This window comes from Cebidichthys violaceus, unplaced genomic scaffold, assembly GCF_023349555.1.
Source record: "Cebidichthys violaceus isolate CVI_PGR_0920_01 unplaced genomic scaffold, fCebVio1.0.p SCAF_5, whole genome shotgun sequence".
NCBI classification, from domain to species: Eukaryota; Metazoa; Chordata; class Actinopteri; order Perciformes; family Stichaeidae; genus Cebidichthys; species Cebidichthys violaceus.
In genome coordinates, this window is record NW_027176705.1 from 7,477,535 (window position 1) to 7,500,346 (window position 22,812).

General features: G+C 42.3%; 1 protein-coding gene across 1 annotated transcript in view; it reads left to right on the top strand.

Moving 5' to 3' along the window:
* The first annotated feature begins 51 nt into the window (after window positions 1-51).
* Window positions 52-22,812, top strand: part of hipk3b (homeodomain interacting protein kinase 3b) — a 33,367-nt gene continuing 10,606 nt past the window's right edge. The window contains exons 1-3 of the mRNA XM_068730370.1: window positions 52-388; window positions 7,173-8,469; window positions 19,225-19,348. Coding sequence (XP_068586471.1) covers window positions 316-388; window positions 7,173-8,469; window positions 19,225-19,348 — 1,494 coding nt within the window. The 5' untranslated portion in view covers window positions 52-315. The remainder of the gene's footprint in view (window positions 389-7,172; window positions 8,470-19,224; window positions 19,349-22,812) is intronic.

Consider the following 22,812-nt stretch of genomic DNA (forward strand, 5'->3'; position numbering starts at 1 on the left):
GCCGTCAGTTCACAAACATTTGCCTGGTTGGTACTAGAGAGAAAAGGGACATGTTAGAAGCAGTCAGGGCCGCGGAGCAGCACGTCTAGACGGGGTAACAGACCCCCCCTTTCAGAGATGGGCCACTTCGCCCAAAGAGGAAGAAGACGACTGTGAACTGTGTAACTACAACCTGGACTCGGTGTGGTGTTTCTGGACGTTCAAATGCAAGAGTTACTTATTGTTTAAAAATGTGGGAGATGGTGGCGTTACCGAGAGCGAGCTCTCCCTTCCTGTCGTCTAGGACAAGATGGCAGCAATGCAGGCGAACTGTGCATGTTATGGATTTATAAATCCATAACATGTCCAGAGAAGCCCTGGATTATACTTATAGTGACTCTATGTGAAGGTGAGTGGTGGAGAGAAGGCCGTCAATAGTGATACTTCTTTTTCTCAACCTTTTAGTTTGAATGTGACGTAATACAAAGTCATAACTTGGCTACAAACTTAGCTAGCAAGCCTTTTTTTTTTTTTTTTTTTTTACTGTATACGGTTTTCAACGTAGCTTTAGCTCTGTCAGCACTTTGGGTAATGAATGTACTTGTGGTGAATTTATTTTATTATTGTCCTGCCAACCAGCGGTAGCGATGACGTTGTTGGTAATGATTAACGTGAGTGCATTTTGACACTGTTGTGTTTGTTATACCAGTGTTGTCACAGCGACTCGTTGGTCTCCTACTTAACATGTTGCGTTAAACTTGTGAGTGTTGTATTAACGTTACTTAATACGCGTTGTGTTAGCTTTCAGTTGACCTAGCAAAACATTGCAACATCACGTTAACGCTCATCCATAATTATAACTAGCAAAGATTCTAAAGACCTTTTTTAAATGTTCAGAATAAAACATGCTGGATTCTACTGTCTAAGTGTGTACAATGTATTTTGTAATGTCACCTGTTACTAAATCAGCCTTAACTTATTATAATAATAATAATAATAATAATAGTAATGATAATAATAATAATAATAATAATAATAATAATAATAGAAACGCAATTGTAAAGTAGTGTCTTTATCGCCGTTAACGCGAGAGTATAACGTGTCTAAACTGCGTACTAAATCTAACGTTAGAAAGCTAACGTTAGGTTAGCTAGCTAGTTCTCTTGCGAGTCTCTCTTAGGGAGTGTGTCAGGTTTGATATTGTCAAATATTTCGGTCCTTAATGCTCAGGTAATCATTCTAAACGAGGTTGTAATAACCTACGTGATGTTTTACCACAATGCAGGTGGTGGTTCCGTGTTAAAGAGGAGGTCTAGGGTAATAGTTGAGCTCCTATATGAGGGTGTGTACATCAAAACCACCCACCAGCAAAACTATATAATTTTAGGCAACATTGTTTGCACTTACAGTCATTTTGTGGCATTAAAACCATCACTTTGACTTCCTGATCCACTGAAACTTGTAAAATGGTAAAACTGGAAACTGAAAATTAAGACTTGTACTGTGGCCTACAACGTTAGAGCTAAAAAGTGAATATACTTTCCCCTGTGCATGTCTGGCTTGTGCGACAGTAATGCTAGTATTTCTTATTTTGTTTTACTGAAACTAAGAAATAAAATATTGTGGAACTTTTTGGCAAGTTGGGCCTATGCAGCAGACATGGCTGCTTGGTTTGGTCCAAATAGTATAGAGGCTAATGTGGCTGCCCTTTTTTTTTTGTTTCTGTTCTTGTTACCTAATTAAAGATAACTGCTGTTTTACTTGTAATTCTTTTGATTCTATGGAACACTACTCTCATACAAATAGTATCAAGTTACACAATAACAGCAGTATATGCGAGTAGAGATGAGCTGGTATTCAAGTTTCACAACCTACTCTTTCTAAAAAATACATGTATTGTAGTGAAAATGTCATTAGTTACAAGCAGGTATTACTGTAATCCTTTTTAAAGAACACCATGAGTACAGCGAGGCTGCAGCACTGTTTGTGTGGTTCCCCTTTGCTTACACTCTCCTGTCTGCTGTATGCGCTTCACATTCGTTAGCTTCTCAGCAGCAAGGACTCAAAAGCAAGGTTGTGGGTGGTAATAATAGCAGTAATGCCAGAAGACAGTCAGCACAATGTGGCCAGTAAGTAAATGTGTAAACAGTGTTTTCCCATACAGTAATTGCTATTAGTGGGTGATGTTTGTTTGTTTGTTAACAGGGGCGGGAAGGCAATACGACTTGGGATCATGTTGGCAGCAGGCTATCAGTATTACATTGTGGCCAACTTCATGACTGGTTTCCAAGTGATGTCATCTTTAGATGTACGGGCAGTAAACTAAACAGAATAATTGAAAGGTCATGGGAAGAGCACTATGACGGAGTGAGGATGTTGTGCATAACTCGCATGAGTCACAAAAGTGATGGGTGGAAAACATCCAATATCCCAAAGAAGTAAACATCTATTCCAGCACACGGAACGTAACTGCTTAAATACATCGAGCAATCTGGTCAGAGCCCAGGATTTTAATGACATGGTGGATGCTTTTGTGTGGAAAAACTGTAAAATGGCTCACTCTGCCACTGTGGTCATGGCTTATTCAATGCTGATTTAAGTGTAACAGTATGTGGCACTCTATGATCCATTCTTTGCTGATCAATTTGAGTGCTTGTTGGGGCGTCTAGTATTTCAGCGCATGCAACATGGTGACAGCTGTTGATATATCTTTGGTATAGGTGATCGACAGGTGGCTTTGAATGCAAAATACATTACTTGGTACACATTTTCCTATTGGTGAAACTTTTATCTATAGATTTCAGACATCTGAAATGAGAATTTTACAATGTACATCTGGCATACATCTAGTGTCTTCTTCTGTTTTCCTCACAGAAAGCAGAGATGACTGGTACTATATCTTTAGTATACTAGTCAACTGCAATGCAAATTGCCTGTGTCTACAGGGCTGATACTTTGAAATGACAGTCATATGTTCACAGAGGAAATACCTTGTGGTCACATGTTTCAGAATATAAAAGGCCTTTTATATCTATTGCGCATAGAAGATGATGTTCAGGAGACACAGGCAAAGCACCACAGTGTGTACTGTTGGGGTTGTGGAGCTGTGAGTTAATACAGCAACCTCAGCTTAACAATCGAGGGATCGCAACAGCAGGAAGCGAAGAGGGACTGAAGAAGCTTCTTTTGTTTCCACTGTCTCAGTCTGCATTCGGTACCACGATCTGAACAGCAGCCAGGAAGACCGCATTGCATTACTTCACGAATAACCAAACGTGTTCTGGGTCACGTTACAAATACAATCACGAGTAGCCAAATCATGTTCTTTTTATGGTAGTGCATCTAACAAGACCCAACCCTACTATATGTTACACAATTTAGTTCAGTTGAAGTATTCTGAGACTTACATTTAAAACATACAAACATGTTTTTCTTTGCACAGTATTTATTTGAATGCAGCGATACAGTGATGTATGAAAACATTGTACAGTAATTCAGTGTGTCTGTATCTAAGTGTTTTCTGTTTCTTTGCTGATATTAACATAATAGGTGACCTTGTGTTACTGTACATATTGACCAAGATTAGTGCTGTTTGTGAACTAGAGAACAGAGAACCACAGAGCCATTGAAATTAACTGATAATGAATTAGGTTCATATGTTTTCACCACAGATTGGCTTTGGGACTGTCTGAAGTCTAACATAGCCTCATACATTTAGCTGAACAGTCCCTGTTGCTGACTACTCAAACAGCCAGAGCCTGAAAGTCTATGGATACCATGACATAGTGCTTAAGTTAGCCACAAATATGGCTCTATTCACCACTGCAAAACAAAGGATTTATGCTTTGCTAAGCAAATACTACGCAAAGCCTTCCCACCACTGTTCTCCATGTTGTGCTACCTGCTCTGACATTACGCTTTAACCCTTAAAGCTTTAAAAAAAAATAGGCAGCATTCTTGTCAGAAATGCAAGAAATATTTCATTTTGAGGCCCCAGCAGATTTATGATCAGGCTGTACTATGGAATCATACATGAATGTTATGTTTTTTATCAGCGTTGACTTTCTCATAACAGTTTGAGCCTACTGACTGTGACAACCCTTTTTAGGATCACACAGCCCTAAAAAAAACAAACAAGTTCTCTACAACAGGTAAATCATTGATGAACTGGACTAGGCCTTTGTGCTTTGGGACACAGACTTAGATTGCATTTTGGGAGATTATGTTATCACCCAAGTTGGTTTCACGCTCAGCTTGCCTTTGACATAAATGTGTATGCTTAATGCGTCTGATTTGATATGCTGAAGGATGGCAAACATTCACCCTATAGCTCACGTGATCCAGTCTAGAGTCCAAGCTGCACTGGTCTAAACAACACTGTGTATCACTTTTAGCTGAGAAGTCAAGTCTTCTGACGATGAATAGTTTCTACAACTCCTAACTGACTTACGGCTTTGGGTTTAGTTGACTCTCACCTATGACTATTACTGATGGGGGAAAAAACATTGAGGGATAAGCAGTCATGTTGAGGTGCCATATTTTTTTCCCCAATGGGGTGGAAAGCGCACTTAAGCCTTTTTACACAGAGATTGCACAATACTGCCGTAAAGAAGATCCGCCATTATGCCAGCTTTGTCATAATGCTGCCCAGTTGTGTGAAAGGGGATATAGCCCCCCCCCCCCAAGATGGTGTGACTGTCATCACCATTTCATCCTCTCACCATTGCAGTATTATTTCTGTGTCTTAGGGCACTTTTTTTCTCCAATCGGTACCATTTGTTCACTGTGGACAGGTGTTTTTTGTTTGTTTTTCTTCTCAATTTAATTTTGAGAAGACCAGGGTCATAACTTTAACTTTGAGCAATTACTTAGCAGTTCAAGGTTGCTGGAAAGATTCTACAACTGTGAAGGCAACGCGATGCCACAGGAGGAGCCTCACGGCTGACCAAGGGAGTATCTGGCTTCAGCTGGTAATTATAGCAGCAGCTGCCATACTTTGGAAACGACGAAGGCTGTCTGCTTCATATCCTTGTGTCAGACTTCTCCTGAGCATTTACTCATTGTATTTTCATGACCAGGGAAGTTCAGGGAAAGTTTTTTTTTTTTTTTAAACTGAAATTGGGTGTTTTTATTACACCAAGCAGGTAATTCAAATGTGAACATCTTGATTGCTCAGTTGGTGAGAGTGGTATAGTCTTTCATCAGACCAATCCATTTCCATTCCCAAAGCACTGAAACAAAACTCGCAGTATAAATGTAGTATTTCAAGGGTAAGTCTACAGGTGATGTATGGCTTTGTTATATCACAAAAGAAACTGTGATTAATTAAATAAAATGGTGACACACAGTGCTTGAGACTCCATATGATAATACTGCTGCCGTGTAGTTACATGTTTGATGAACAATCAAACATTGGTAGGGACAGGTGGCTGCATGGTGATACGGTGGTTAGCGCTGATGCAAACCTGCTGGTCGGCCCTTCTGTGTGGAGTTTGCATGTCAAGTTTTCTCCTGGTTCTCTGGCTTCCTCCCACAGTCCAAATACATGCAGGTAGATTTGAATGCAAAACCTGAATGGTTGTCTGTGTGTTTGGAATTTACTGACTTGTAGATCTAATCTACTAAACAGAACCTGCATACAGTGTGCATTGCTGTCTTTATCTCTATATGTCGTTTTTGGAAAATTCCATTCAGGCACTTCATAAATTATACCCATAGTGGATGTAATGAATACTAGAGGCAGGGTTCTTAAATTACAGACAACACACCGTAAATGTAGGTACTTTAGCAACTGTCCCAACAACAATTAAGCAAATCCCAGCATACACTGGGCGAGAGGTGGGGTACTGTCCTGAAAATGCCTCAGCCTGCTGCCATAACATGATAATTACATGTGAAATGTATTAACATACAGCCTGGTGCAGCTATTCTCAAACAATGGCCACATTTTGTTTGAACAATCAGAAGTGGGCCTTCTGTTACAAAAGGTTAAGAACCTCTGGTCTAGTTATTCCCATCACAAGTCTTTTTATGTGGTATAAAATGAAAACGTTTGTGTCACTGTGGTGGCTTCTAGACTGGACTTGAGCCAGTACTATTATTTTGTAGGTGTGCCAGTGTCCCCGTTGGGCACATCAATTTTGTTTTCATTCATGACAAAAATGGTTTCCTTTTTTTTTTTTTTTTTTTTGTCCAGCTTGGGATAATTTGAGAATTATTTTTGAATAGAGAAGAGAGTAAACGGTGTCTCCAAACGGTAACACAGGGTGTTATTGTGCAAAGAGCTATCAGGGGAATAGAGTGACCTTATCCTGCTGCTCAGAATAGAGTCAAAGCGGTGGCTCACAGCGTTAGTGTTATCACAACACAAGTGTGTTTTCCATCATGGGGATTTATTTTAGGAGACTCTACAGGGCCACTATTGTTTTGTCCTTTTTAGATAAAGTTTTAGAAACTGATTATTTTTTTTAATAAGATAGGGAAATAAGATATTTAAGGTTGTAGCAGCGCTAGTAAAACTAGCTTCTTTAGACACAGCACTTTGAACATTGATTCATTTTTGTCTAATTTGTTATTTTTTGTAGGTAAACATTGTTCTGTAACTTAACTGTTGATTAAAGTAGTAGTTTTCATAAGTGAGTTTCAAAATATTATACACACACATTATGGGGAAAGAGAGAAAAAGAAATCCTGTTTTAGGGAATTGGACTTGTGGGCCTGATGATGCTTTTGTAACTCTTATTTGTCTCTCCGTCTGTATCTTATCCTCGCTCCCTCTCTATTGGTTGCCTAGAAACCTGCAGTGGGATGCATGGAAAGGTCGGGCAAACCTTTGAGAAGTTAGTCATCCGCTGTGTGGAGGTGTTAGTGGGATCGCAGTGGATAGGGCACAATAATGAAGTGGTTCTTAAGCACTCCACTACAACATGTTAACTTGCCCTGGTCCATTTGATGTGTGAGGTTGAGGTGACTGATGTTAGTGGGGGGGCAATTATAGTTGTGATGTCATCAAGTAGGGGTATTTAAAACAACAAAATGGGATTTGGGGTGTCTGTTGGTTGTTTTGGACATTACACTCTTCACAGTACCTCATCCTCACCGTGGTTTATTAAAACGGCCCCATTTTATGTGACATGCTAAAAAGGATCCAAACTAACGACCTGTTGCTTTTTTATTTTTCTCTTTCTCTGCAGGTATGGCCTCACAAGTCTTGGTCTACCCACCACACATTTATCAAACCCAGACAAGTGCCTTTAGCAGTGTGAAGAAACTCAAAGTTGAGCCCAGCAGCTGTGTGTACCATGAGAGGGCACACCCGACCTATCTGAACAGCAGAACCCTTGGAATCGTGCACCCAACCAAACAAGCCCACTCGCTTGTGAACCGAGACTTGACAGTGGGTGTGAAAGTGCATAGAGGACAACAGTACCCGGTGCAGACTGTGGTGGTGGTGGTGCGTGGTGTACAGAGACAACAGACTGGTAATAGAGGAGGAGGACGACGACGAGGCCCGGCTGCGGCCCAGCAGCGACCGGACACAGGGGTTGTCCACTCGCAGGGCAAGCAGCAGCAGCAGCAGCAGACAGACACAGCAAGTGGGGGCAGCAGTGGAGCAACAGGGGCAGGAGGAGGGGGAAGGGGAGAGGGCTGCAGTGGAGGAGGTGAGGGAGCGGGAGAGGAGGAGGGTGACGGAGAAGGGAACTGTGGAGGTTTGAACTCGGCCGACAGCTCTCAGCGATGCGGGCTGAAACGTAAAAGCGAAGAGCTGGATAACCGAGGGAGCACCATGCAGATTGTGGAGGAACTGTCAATGATGCCCGCCATGATGCAAACGACGAATGTGGGGAACGCAACCATGACTGCGCCGGCGGCCGTGGGGGCCGGAGGGGGCCCCTCGAAACAGGTTGTAGGTGCAGCGGGAGGAGGGGACGGGGACTATCAGGTTGTACAGCATGAAGTCCTGTGTTCCATGAAGAATACTTATGAAGTGCTGGATTTCCTGGGACGTGGCACATTTGGCCAGGTTGTAAAGTGCTGGAAGAGGGGCACAGGTGAGGTGGTGGCTGTGAAGATCCTGAAGAATCACCCTTCATACGCACGGCAGGGTCAAATCGAAGTAGGCATCCTAGCTCGTCTGAGCGGGGAGAACGCAGACGAGCACAACCTGGTGCGAGCCTTCGAATGCTTCCAGCACCGCAGCCACACCTGCCTGGTGTTTGAGATGCTCGAGCAGAACCTGTACGATTTTCTGAAGCAGAATAAGTTCAGCCCGCTGCCCCTGAAGGTGATCAGACCTGTGCTGCAGCAGGTAGCTACGGCTCTGAAGAAGCTGAAGAGCATGGGTCTGATTCACGCAGACCTCAAGCCGGAGAACATAATGCTGGTGGACCCAGTGAGGCAACCCTACAGGGTAAAGGTGATCGACTTTGGCTCAGCCAGCCATGTGTCCAAAGCAGTGTGCTCCACGTACCTCCAGTCCCGGTACTATAGGTGAGTACAAAGAAACAGAGAAAGAGATTTTTTTTCAGTGTAATTCAAACTAATTTCCCTCTCTGTTGGTGTCTGGCTGGTCACAGTTAGGGTTAAAAAATGTCCTTCCTCTAGCAAAACAAGGAAATGTCTCCCATACTGCACAACATCCTGCCTGTTTAGGACTCCCATACCACAGAGTCTGAAATGTGACCCTGCAGTGTTTACTGGCAGATTACAGACTTGCATGTCCCTACTGCCTGGGAAAAATAGTGTTTAAAACATTAAGAAACATTTTTTTATTGACTTTGTGGACATTTCTTCTATTATTTGTATTCAGGGTGAAGCAGCTTAGCCTTACTATGGTAGAAAAAGAATGTATAGGCAAATATTTACAGACTAACATTAATACATAGTGTGAACAGTTAGATTAAGTCAAGAAAGGTTGGGAGAGAACCTACTGAATGCCATTCCAAACATAAGTATGCTCTCTAGGGTATAACATGGCAGTAGATGCAGTACCTAATGTTTATGTTAGAAGGACGCTGTGTGTCTGGTCTTGAATGTGCAAACAGCAGGACAAATGGCATTAATTTAGGAGTGCTTTGGTTTGATTAGAAAAACTGGCCTGAAATGCCCATTCACTGTTTGGTTTATACCTTTCCCTGTTTTGCATAGAGAGTCTGAGATGGTAAACAGATATAAAGTAAGCCATCAGATGATGTCCAGTAATTCACATGAGGTTTTGTGCAGAGACATAACTCGGGACTATAATGATTGCTGTATTATTTGAATTTGGACCTTTTGTAGTTGGGGTACACTCGTGTTCATTAGACATAGTTATTCAACCAAGTTATAACATAAAATCCATCGAGCTACAACATCATGAGGCAGCACCCCGCTTCCTTTGACCTTTTTTAAGGCGTCCATACAGTTAGCATACCTGTCTGTGAGGACACCGTGGAAATGCATAGTGTGTTACATTGAGCTCAAGGAAAAGGACCAAATCTATCAATGGTCATAATACCAACCTGTCAACATACACCAGCTTCCATCTGTCATAATGCTTTCTTTTTTACCAATAGGTCTGTTTTTGGCCCAGTAATTTCTCTTGCTTCACCTGCGCAAGTCTATAGATGCAAGTCTATTTGCACACGTGAAATAGATTATTATATATTAAGCTGTGATTTCGTCATTCTGGAAACAGCATTGCCAATAGCAAGGGTGTTACACTTATTTGCATTACTTGGAGAGAATACAACATTATCAACATGTTTGCTTGGGGCAGCCATATGTGTTGCTCTCTGTGAGCCTCCACTGTTGGTGGTGTAGAAATGGGCATACCAGGTTTAAACATTACAATGTGATTTAAATTAGCATTTTCAAATGGAAAACAAAGTACCAGTAAAACTAGGTAAGATAATGCTCCGGGGGCACCAAGTAAAATGAGTGTTGCCTAACTATTCTTTGAAATTTGGCAATCATAAAGATTTCTGGCAAGAAAGACGATTGTGTGTAAGTCTACTGCGTTGCAGTTTGGAGAAACAATGCTGCCGGCTCCACTAGAAGCATGGTCTGATTCATAGGTCCATACTAGCAGGCAAGATTTACCTTAAGAGGAGACCAGCTATTCTTCTCTTTCTACCATGCCAGTGGGTCTCCCTCTCTGATGACCTCCTATAGTAGCTAAGATGTCAGCTGCAGCCGCTTGATGCTGCGGAGTGATCAATGTAGTTTGTGGTTTAACTCTCAATTCTCCCCTCCTCAACTCCCTCACACTCTCCCACATGGCACCGTCCAGTCGGTATCTAATTTCCATGAGTTGTGATGTGATCATCTTGATCTAACATGTGAAAAGAGAGAGGACTGTACATTAACTCCAGACCGAACTGAAACACATGACGTTTGTAGGAAAGTTGAAAAGGTCAATTTAGATCTAGACTTGGACATTTAATGACAAAATGAAGCGGATCAGAAAACCACGAGGCACCTATATTTGATAATTGTTGGAAACATTCAGTGCTCGGTACATACATAACAGCAGTTTGTGTTGTCCATGAACTATTGGGAATGTTCGCATTTTAAGTCCCCAGGTCACAGTTTCTTCCAGCTTGTCACGGTATGGCAAGAATATCTGAAATCTGCTCGGATGGCGTGTTTAAGTCGGTGGATTTTTTTCTTATGCTTTTTGTCTTAAGTCTTGGTTTCTAAAGCTTAAAGAAGTGAGCAGGATTTATGAGCAACATTCAGGTCAATGCTAGCTGTTTTTAGTGAGAGGCATTTGAATAATTCTCACTGAGACAGTGAAGCAGTACGCCCTGCAGGGAATAAAAATACTGTTGATGAAGAGGAAGAAAGAAACAAGCAAAAAAATGATTTGATGTCTGTCCACATTTGCATTTACCTTAGCTTTTCTCAACGACTAGAGTGAGTAGACCCTACTTGCTTTGACCCATTCCTTGGCCACAGTTTTAAGGAAATTATGGAAAAATACTTGTCAATGACACTTCATTTTGCATTCTCTCTTCATCCCAAACAATCAATTCATCGTTTTTTGTGGGTATTGTCGTGTTGTACTATGCACTTATTTCAGGAAATCGCTCAAAATAGACTTGCCGTGCTTTGCTGTACTTTTGTGGGGGAGGATGTAAACAGTGCAACTGCTTCAGCTCCGTTCGTCACTTCTGTCAACCTCAAACTTTGAGGACCAGCAGTTCCTCGCAGGTGTTGCATGGTTTTGTATTTTGATACACAGGTTGGAAGATTGTTCGATAAACGAGTGACTTGTGTAGCAAAATGTTTTTATCCTGAAGTAAAAAGAACAAATGATACACACCATATTATACCTATTACTGTCAGTTCTCCGTAGTTTGTACCCCCTCGCAGACAGGAGTATGCAAAGCATAATGTGATGGAGCTACGTTGCCGAGGCTAAGAGTGAAGGGCTGCTTAAAATAGCTGCTGGGATGCCGGCCAGTGGGCTCTGACTTCTATAGATGGTGAAGCACAGAGGCCGGCAGAATGAAATACTAGAGAGCTCTCACTTACTCACTCAAGGTCAACCAGCTCCAACGTCAGCTGTTTTGATTTTCATATATCCGTTTGTGTGCGCTTTGCTTTGTGTGCTGCATTATAATCTAAAGTGACCTGTCAGCTTTTTACAAATCAATACTTTTGACAGATGCACCAGCCGCTTCCACAACTTACAAGCATTTACACAGTCAAAGTCGGCTCAGTCGGAGCTCAATGTTGTGGAAGTGGCCCCACAAGTTGTATACAGTTTTTAATATTCAACTAAATGATTACAAATAACATGTAAATGACTCCGATTAAGATTAGATGGAAATGAGACGTGGTCGTAAATTATTTGGTTGTGCAAATGCAGTGTCCTCTCCCTTATTCATTTAGATTTATGTATTTCTCTTAATTTTACCCACACATTAAGCATTTCTTGTATTTGGCCGAAGACGGCAGCATTATTACTGTGCACACTTATTTGTTTGTGTTCCTATGCAACAATACAGCACGGACAAAAGGAAAAGGTCTTCTCTAGATGTAAACGATGAGCAGTTCATTCTCCTAACTACGCATGGAATATTTGGTCTAAGACCACTGGATTAACTTTCCCCGAAAAGTATACCCCCAGAGAGTATTTGAAACTTGTTTTGTGTGCGTGGGAACTTTTGGGCACACAAGAGTCTCCCCCTTTATGAACTGTGTACTTCTTTCGGTTAGTGGGTAGTTTCCAGCTACTTACATGGCCTCTGTAGCTTGTAATCTGTCAGTTTGCGACAATCTCGTTGGCTCTGTGACAGAACGTTTACGAGAATATTCCAAACTCATGCTCACACACTAAAGGCTCATTGCTGATCACTTCAGTCCAACTGCGTCACATGCTGACATGCTTTCTGTTTACAGCTGCAGCAAACGACTTTTCTGGTGTTGTGCCAACGATCACATTGTTTTAATATAAAATGTTTTTGCTGATGAATAACCCAAATTGCTGCAGTTAACAGAGCAGGTAAGATTTATTTTTATTTTTATGAAAGAGCATTTTGCTATCCTCCAAAAGTTTTGTTACATGACGTTACATGTGTGCACACGCAACTCAGTGAGCATTTGATTGTGGGCTTTTGCCAGTGTGTTATGGTCCAAATATTGTTTGAATAATCCAACAGAATTGATGATAATACCACAGTGGGCATGTGCTGTGATACTACTGCTTCACAATAAATGCTGCCTGTTTTGAGTTGGTAATTCAACAAACAGTTCAAACATAATAACAGAAGACATGAGAACAGCAGAAAAGGCTTAAAATTCCAAGATCAGCTTTGTGTTCCAGAAAGCCTGGATGTCCTCATTGGTGTTTTCATGAAGTGATGGTTTTGGGGTGAAATGTTCGTGTAGAACTTGTGAGACTTCACCTTGAAAATGTCATCCTTCATGACTGAGGCCATGCAGCTGGCAACAACAAGCAAAGATTCTCAACTCAAGGCTGTAAATTGCTGATAGCTCCGTTTGCCGTGCATTCTAATAAATGATGGGCTAAAAAGAGATTTCAGTTAATTAATAAACTGTGGTTCGTTTGTAACTTTTAAAACAAAACTGACAATCTCAAAGATCTCCGCTTTGTTCTCTTTGATGGCACCTATGGCGATGAGTGGTAATTGCAGCTGTGTTTTTTGGATCTCACTTCCGAGAAATAATTAATACTTTAATATCACAATAATTAGGTTATTCTCATCAAATAACAAAAGCATGTATGTCAAATAATTATTACTCCTTAATATTCAGGCATATTGCATCCAGTCTTAATGGGTTGCTGGGCCAGCTACTTTTAGATCATTTATATCAGCGGTCCCCAACCTTTTTTGCGCCACGGACCGGTTTCATGTAAGACAATATTTTCACGGACCGGCCTTCAAGGTGTGGCGGATAAACACGCCGAAATAAAATGACACAATCGGCATGAAAACAAATATAAAATGCATAAAAAATACAACTCACAATAACGCTGAATCAGTGGGAGCCCTGAGCTTGTTTCTCTGCAATGAGACGGTCCCATCTGGGGGTAATGGGAGACAATGACACCCGAAGTGTGTTCCTTATGTCCAGTCTACTTCGTAATTTTGTTTTGATTACTGTCACTGCAGAAAATGCCGCTTCACAAAGATAGGATGTTGGAAATGGAAGCAGGGTTTTCAGTGCTTTTGTGGATCTCAGGACATTCAGCCTTGATTTTAATTCAAAACACCAGCAGAGTTGTTGTCTCAAACATACTTTTAAGGCCACCGTCATTTACAATCTCCAGCAGCTGATCTTCCTCTGTCGCCACATATTATGCAAAACGGGCTTGGTGTGTCAGAATTACTCCTGATCTTTAATTAGACTCTTGATATTGTCTGTTAAATTAAGCTTTCTTTTTCTTGGAAGTTGTAGGCTCTTCTTCTGTCTCCTTAGTGGGCCTTTTCCCCTTTGCAAAGAAGCTCTCCAAATTTTTTTTTTACTCATTTTCGCTAGCTTGCGGGCTTAATTTTTGAGGTAACATATCACGTGACTGAGACAAGCGTCTTGACATGTGTCAAGATGCACAGGCGGATGCAATTGCGAGAGAATCCGTATTCATTTTTCAAAATAAATTATTTTTCAAAATAAGACAAAATAAAACTTTCAAAAGTTCCAAATAATATAATATTTCTTCTTTCTGTGCGGCCTGGTACCAAATGACCCACGGACCGGCACTGGTCCGCAGCCCGGTGGTTGGGGACCACTGATTTATATGACATCGGTCAAGGAATTTCCATATAGGATGCAAGAAAACAAATGTTTCATCTGTCTTTGTTTTTCTAAAATGTCCCCTTATATTTTTTTAATTATCCTCAGGCAACGGTTCTTGCTATCTCGTCCAGAGCCAGGTGAATTCAAAATACGTGGATTCAAACAGCAAACGTTGAGGTGGAGCTCAGTCCACCTGAACTTAAACATCAGGTCTTTCTTAAATACTGGCTCCATGTCAACACGTTGAATGGTGAACATGTCTAAAACGTGTCTAAAGCCCTGTATCCTTAATCGAAGGTCTGTGCGGATCAGAGGGCAAGTGCTACTTCCGCCTTCGCTGCACTGCCCCTGTGTTCCACTGAATAATGCAGGATGCCCTGAGAGTGTGTGGAATTACAGTTCCTGGAAGAGACGTGCACCAAAGCTCCATTCTTTCATCACGGAGTCACCGCGAGTCAGTTTGTTGTCCTGGAGGCTGAACTTAGGCTAACCGCAGTTTAGCCCAAATTAGTTTATTTATCAGAACAAGCTTACTGAAAGGCCTGTGTAATCATGCAATGGCAATGACGCCCTCCCTGTGTGTAGCCACCCTTATTTGCTGTTCTCTGTTTGAGCTCATAGGGGGCCACTTTACACTTGGTTCCTCCCTGTGAGGACGGAGCAGGAAGGATCAGAGAGCTATTTTTGGAGTGTGAGATAATGGCCACGAATAAGAAATCCAGATGGAGATAATTTCTCTAATCTGCCACGGCCCTTCTTTCAAAGAATATCACTCGTGTCTGCATTGTTTTGTTTTTTTCAGGTGAGATAAAAATAAGATACAGCTAAAGGAAAAAAAACACTTACCAGACATGCATATCAAAGGAACACTGACATTTTGGGAAATGTGTTTGCTTGCTTTCTCAGTCAGAGAAGAGGATTAATATCAATGTTGTATCTGTTCAGTACAGAATACAATATGGAGATATGTCTGGGGTATATTTAGCTTAACTTGACACAAATACCGGAAGCAATAAGAACAGTAAGCCACCGTCAAAAGTTGAAAATATACTTTACAACAACTCCAGAAATGTTAGCCAGCAAGCCGGCCATCAATCAAATATGTTCAGAGTTATAATGACAATGTGCAAAGCTGGTGTCCTGTTGACATAGGCTACTTAAAGCTGTATTCTTTTTTTAAGTTTTTAATTCAGTTCTTGTGTTTGCCTATTTCTGTTGTTCCAAAGCAGCTGGAGACGCAATTGAACTCAGCAGAACTTTGTGAACTCTGTTCAATTAAATTGATAAATAGTGACATAAAAATGCCGCATAGGTTAAAGAAATATGTTTGAATGTTTGTCCATGCCTTGATATAGGATATCAGGATGGAAGACTCAACTCATTTCCAATGTTTGAGGAGTTCTTCTGAACCTCCGGGTCAACAGTGTAGTGCACACGTACACTGTGTGCTTTGGAATCTATCCACGCATCGTGTTTGTGTTGCTCCTACTAACACAACATTGCCTTGAGCCTCAGCCTCTTTGTGGATGAGAGGCAGACAAACAAAGAGGGAGGAGGAGAAGAGATGGGTAGAAGAAGGGAAACAGCTGTTTGAGGTGAAGGAGCGAACAGTTGAACTCGTTGACCAGGGAAAGACTTGTTTTCATTGGTCAGAGCTGTAAAGGAAAAAATGGCAACCAAATTGTACCATTGCTCTTTGCCTGTTTGGGTTTTATTTTGTGATTGTTACTGACTATCATACCTGCAGTGTGGCTGGTTTGTACTTGGCACAGTGGTGTGCCCGTGCTGGGCCTGCTGTTACTGCTGTGCTCAGCATTGTGCATTAGGGTCTGTTGGTGATGCTTTCTATTAAAGACGAGCCAGCGCCCAATGCAGAGTTTGTTATTCTCAGTCAGGCCTTGTTCTGTAGTGACCACACCAAAACCAGTTATATGTTGCACCATGTCAGCCTAAATCTATACGTGAAATCATTGAAAGCTCAAGTTGTTGAAAAATGAGCATCTCTAAAATTCAATGGCACAGTGATAGAAAGGGTGAAGCTGTAAACCAAAAGTTGTAAAAACTTTTTGAGTGTTTTGAACGATGCTGCTAGCAGGCACAGAGAACTCTTTGAAGATGTGTCTTCTTCCCCTCTGCTGCCTCTGGACGTGTTTTTCACCGATGACTCGTGAGGCTCTATGGAAACCCTTTGAACGCGGTGATGTTGTAGATAACTCTCATCTCACCCAGAGTCATTCATCTTCAACCTCCCAACAGCGCAATAGTATCAATCAACAGACTAACATAACGGAGTTTTGTCTTGTGGCCGAGGAATCACATGTTTAGCTATCGTACAAACTTAACCTCTATTACGTTATTCATTCATTCAACCCACTTATGTATGGGTGCTTTGTGCTATAATTTGTCTGTGAGTTTGTGCCTGTTCAGGAGACATTTATTGAATATCCCCGCTTATTCCTTTGGCAGCATACTAGTCCCTTGCCTTGCTTCTCTTTCTGTTGCATCTTTCCTTTTCCTTCGGAGCGTTTGCACACGGCAGTGAACAGTCACAATCTTCTGCTCCCGTAGCATTCAGTGGCCCCTCAGCTTGTACTTCATATCCTAAGGATGGAAAATAGATTTGGTTTCACAGGAGGGCGGTGAGGCTTGAGTTGCGTTGATTAGAACTCACCCTCCCCTCAAACCAGAGACAGGGAGACCTGGTGTTTTCTGTTTGGCTCCCTTTTTTCACTCTTTGACTTTTGGGTATTATGCATTCGGCGGGGACAGGTTAGAGAAAGAACAAAAGCATAAAATGACACAATCTACCTATCCCAGTGCCCAGAAGCACTTTGCACCATCTTTGCATAATCTTTGGTGTAATCTGATGAAGAAATAAACAAATGAATAATGGGGAAGGATTGTTACAATGCTTATTACAATATTGGGAACACTTCTAATGCCTCTTAAAGGCTCTCAAAGTGGCTGATGGGGCTAACTGTGTCTACCTGAGGGGGAACCGGAGGTGCTTTGCTTCCGCGACCGACAGCTTTATCAGTTGTGAGCGACGTATTAGCGCAGTGCAGCGCTGCGGCCATTAGCTAGCCCGTGGGGCACACTCGCATGCACGATCAATGCCCGGCCGTCTATGTCAACAAAGCCAGGAGAAGCTCCGATAACACACTGCGCGGGAGAGTGACTTCATTCTCTGCTCAGGTAGACATTACTCCACTATATCTTTACACAGCAAATAATAGTTGTTTGCTGCTATATTAATGCTGTTAATCCTGTATGTTTCACCTTTTTTAATAGATTGAGAGCTGAGTTGAGCTGAATAGGAGCTGTTGATGGAGATGATGCATTGGCTGTTGAAAGGGGCAAGAATATCAGGTTTTGCTTACAGAGTAGTCTCTAACAACAGTCTTATGATGCCTTGTTGTCCTGATCAGAATTACTATATGTTCTGTGTCCTGATGAATGTGTGTTGATATGTTGCTTCTCTCTGCTCACTCCTCCAGGGAAAACCTGTTCCTTATAAATAGGACATGCCTGTGAGGCTGAGATGGTTGGCATAACTGCCCGGTTGTTTTTATGCTGCCATGTTGCCTACTGCGCCAGCTGTTGCATGCATTTGTTTGGACCATGTGATAAATAAGTCTAAAACTTATTTTAGCAGGTCTTAAATTTGCTGTTGCTATCCATATGTCATACACCATTCGGTCCCAAATGGCTCCAAAGTCGTCACAGAGTAAAGGTCCGCTGGATCCTTTTAGATCTGAGCAGTGTGAAAGCTCAGCATGGCCTAAGGTGTCTGGTTGGTGGTATGTCCAGCTTTCTAAAATAGCGAGCTTAGATACTTGAGCTAATTGTGTTGAAATCTCATCCTCGTCATTCTTTACATTATTTCAATCCTCTGGATTCTGTCATGTTGGTAAATTGTTGAGGGTATATGTTGTGTATATGCTGAACGGAAGTGAAATTATATCTGCCAGTCACACATGTACCGTCGTTTTAGGCCACGTTATTCTGAGTAATGCTGCTATCTATGTAGGCAATAAGGCCATCGATGAAATAAGATTATAATCCAGCATGTTGAATTATGCCCAGCCCCGTATGCATACAATAAGGGATGGAAGGACATCTTTACCACATCTCAACTTGCGTCCCTCATCATTTAAGCCAATTCACAGTATTTCCCCTGATTATCTGATAGATGTGTGTCTTAAAGCTAGATAGCCATTGTGTCTTATTGATTGTATTGAGTTTGGAGGCCACTCCTGCACAGGAAGACTCGGGCTACATCATGCTGTCACACTTTATAGGATTTGTAGTGGGTCTTAAACACAGAATTCTTGACAGTTGTCAACATGCCTTATCTTTTATTCCTTCTTACTGGCTCGTGTCACCACTAGCCATCCATGTAACATGGTATTCCTGTGCTATTACGGAGTTACTTGGAGTAAGACTGAGCCAGCATGTAGGCACAAAGGTACTGACCGTGTTTCTCCTTTCCTATCAGCCTAGAGCAGATACCGCAGCCTGTCAAAGCCTTGATCCCGGCCCGGCTGACCCGCTAACCTACTGACACTTGGATAGGCCTCTCTCACGCACAACACTGACTTACAATTCACTTGGCACAGATACACATGTACCAGAAATTCCCATCTGATTGGCCATCCACAGGAATACCATGACACTACTAATAATGGATATGTAATTACTCAAGACATCAGCCACCAGCCTACAAAGCCAAAAAGCAACACATGCAGTAGTAAAATTGAGAAAAACACAGTTTAAAGTGTTGCTAGTGCGTAAAGTGACTTTATAGCTTCTGTATCAACACTTACATTACTACTGAATATACAAACAATACATCAAAGTGAATGGATGATTTATGAATTTCTGATGTTTGTTTCAGAGATCTGATTTCGAATTACATACTAGCATGTCACTGTTTTCACGTGTTGTTATTATTGTGTGACCTTGTTCTAACAGTTGTCTGTTTTGTCTGTTCCACAGGGCTCCAGAGATTATTTTGGGATTGGCGTTTTGTGAAGCCATAGACATGTGGTCCCTAGGCTGTGTGATAGCTGAACTTTTTCTGGGCTGGCCCCTGTACCCTGGGGCCCTGGAGTACGACCAGGTAAACAACCATCCTCCCACCACCACTCACTCTTGACTCTTAGTTCATCGTTTTTTTGGTGAGTTTCCAACTTTCAGTCCCTTCTGTGCGCTTCCTGCTATCCTCTTTTTTTCTGTTCTAATTGAACTTATCCCTGCATCCTCCACTTCTAGTCTCAATTTCTATGACTCAGTCCCTCCCTCCGTACCATCTCCTCATGGAAACTGGTTTCTTCTTCTCTATTTATAGGTTTTTACCTTCTCTCCGGCCTTTTCTCCCATAGGTCACCCCCTCCTCCTGTCTATGATGTTGTCAAAGTAGCATTCCACCCCAACCAGTTATTTTCCTGGTCCCTTCTCTGTCCCCCCCCTTTTTCTTCTTTCTCTTCAACTCCTTTTTTTCCATTATCCCCTCACTTTACAGCCAAGGCAACCGACAGAGGAGTGGGTTGAGTGTGTTTGTTTCTGAGTTGCATTCAATCCAGCTTTCTATAACAGACTTGCCTTTGGGTTACTGACTCAGACATGGCTCCCACTGTTAAAGTTTGCGGGATATGTGATCCAATGCCACTTTAGTCTAAATCTCCCAGAAGACATGTTACAAAGATTCCGTTGGGAAGAGAAGCTGACAAAGCCTTAAAAAAGGGCAGACGGGGACATACAGCAGCAGAGTTTAGGACAAATGACTTGAAGCTAGGACAAGAATGCAGCATTGTCAGAGTGTGTACAGTGTGAGATCTAAGCCTAATGTGGTTTTACGGGTGCTGAAGGGATTTTCTATATCAGGATGATATGGATAGGAGGGAGAAGACGCTTTTGCGGTTTAGGGGAATAAAAACTTTTGTGCATAATTACACACGGTCTCTTTCCTCCTTCAACCAATCACTGGCTTTCTTTCCGAGGGCTCAAGTGACTTACAGTAACAAATTAGTGCCGTATTTACTGCTTCCTTGGTGACGTACATACCCTGAGGATTGTATCAGCTGGCGTCTGTGACGGTGAGCAGAAAGACATATTATTGTGATGGATGGTATGTCTATTAGGAGCTGTTGGATGTCTGCCCCTCCCAGTGGAGCCCTGACGGTGTCTTCCCAGGACTAGACTGATCAGGGCTTATGCTGAGCTGCCCTGGAGTCCCATCTACTCAAAGCCCGCCAACAGAGCCTCAGTAAGATCCTGCTGGGTCCCAATGCGGTGCCCTCGGTGCAGCAATCAGCCCCGCTGCACACTGCAATCAAACCAAAGTATTTTTAAGGCCAGGCATCATTTTTCACTCTCCCTAGGACTGAGACAGGGGAGATAACTCAACACCTCCGAAAGAGATTTGACTCGAGCGCAGCACCAGCCCTCTAAATATGATGAATCTGTTTTTGCAGAGCCAGTCAGTGTGTCGCATGGCTGCTTTAGAGTTATCTGGGGAGGGGGGGCTCCTAAATTTAGTCAGGGACTGCTTTGAGGTGATGGGGGTTGATAAGAGTGGAGGGCATCAAGTTGGCATAGATGAGGAGTGTGAGAGACAATGACGTAACGGGTCAGAAGGAGCCTGTGCAATGAAGAATGTATCAGACGGAGATCAAAAACCTTCTGTGTGTAAATGCGTGAATGCATTTGAATCCAATTACAGTGTAAACAACACTAGCGGAGGATTTTGGTCGAGGGCGTGAGTAATCTACAGAGAGAAATTAAGAGTTTGTTGCATTAGATTTCAGCTTGTTGGAGCTTGCCCCTCTTATATTACCGTCTATTGTCGTTTGCTGATTAAAATACATGCAGTGAATTTTAAGCTGTGGATGTTCCCTTGGACGACTGACTTACCACCCTGGCCTGTTTTAGCAAAATGGTTAGGTGTTGGAGTTGGAAGCACACCCTATGATCCTTGTTTTTGCCCCGGTGCCTTTGAGGAATAGACTGAATCCCTGTTTGGTGACTGAGCTGTGCTTTCACACCGACCCCACATAGGAAATACTGTCTCTTTTTGCCACGCGGCCCACTGACATGCAAGGTTCTCAATGTGGTCACAGAATGGAAAAAGCAGCCGGTGCAGGGTGCAGTGTTTCCTACACGTGAGCTTTACTTGGATGGGCCCCCAGCTATATATTAATCTCTGGAGAATGCCCTTCAAAAAAACCCAGAAAAATCTAAGTTACAATACCTACTGAATGAGCAAATATCCGAATAGCACAAATAACACATAGACAATTAAAGTTCTTTCAATCTGTCTCTCACAATCACCCACAGCTCAACCAGATGCGACGTCGAAGGAGCCGTTTAAATGTCGGGTTTTTCGCACCCTGTTGTCAAAGTAGACTGGCAGATATGTTTTCTTTTTCTATTAGTCTACGATAACTATATGGATGAGAAGTTAATCATTTTAGTGCAGGGCTACACAGAGCTTTACTATCTGTTCCATGGTCTATTTTACGTCACCCTTCCTGTCCAATGATGTCACAACCTCCCATTGAAAGGAGAGCCACACAGACGGATTGAGCAGTAAAGCTACTGTAAGGGATTTACGGTGCTGTACTTTGTTTGGTTTAGTCAGTGAGGGTTACTGCTAAATTACTGCAACTTCCTCATCATTGCAGCGCGCAGGTTTGGGTTGTTTAGTAACAGCAGGCACTAGAATTAAGTTGATACTGTCCGTCTATCTCCTTCGCCAAAACGTGAAACAAAAAACGATGCATTGGACTGATTTGGATGTCAATTTACCGTGGCAACTGCATTAGGGTTAGCCTTACTAGCTTTACACCATTTCAGAATGCATCTAAAGTCATTAAATGGCTTGCACAAGCAAAAACAAACGTGGCCAATTGACTGTAAAAAAACTAGGCAGCTGACTGCCGGTGTGAGGTGTCATCCAGGGGCCACGGGTGATCTGGCTGCAGCTCACCGAGTTGCTGCCATCCCCTTCGTCCCCTTTTTCTTCTTATCTTTCTGGAAGGGGTCTTGTTCCATGCCACGCAGCATGTTGTATTTATAACTCTGGCTCCTCCTACTCCCTTCCGCTCCTTTAGCTCTGCCCTATCCTTACCTCATCCTCCAGTCACACCATCTTTACTTCACTGTTACAGCCTGCTCATTTCATTGAGGTGACAAACATCACGATGCAGCCTGTCTCATTATGAGTGGCTATGATTATCCCAGGTGCTGTAGTCTTTGGTATGACTCCATATATTTCTTTGCGTCTCTTGCTTTCTCAGCCACTGTAAAAGTGGTGCAACCATGGGGGGTTGGTGCACACTATTGCAGAGGCCAACATTATTTGTGCTTGCATGGGTGTGTGGGGCTGGAAAGCGTCACTGCCCCAGAAGAAATTATCCTGTTTGTAAGCTGGTCCAAGCTACTATATCCCAATGTTAGAAATGTGATTCATTGTACACTGGGTAGGTAATATTCTAAGCTGAGATATGCTTTTATTTATTACAGTGAGGGATATCATTGAAATGGATCTTTTATGGTGTTCATTGTTATCTGGACTGCCATAAA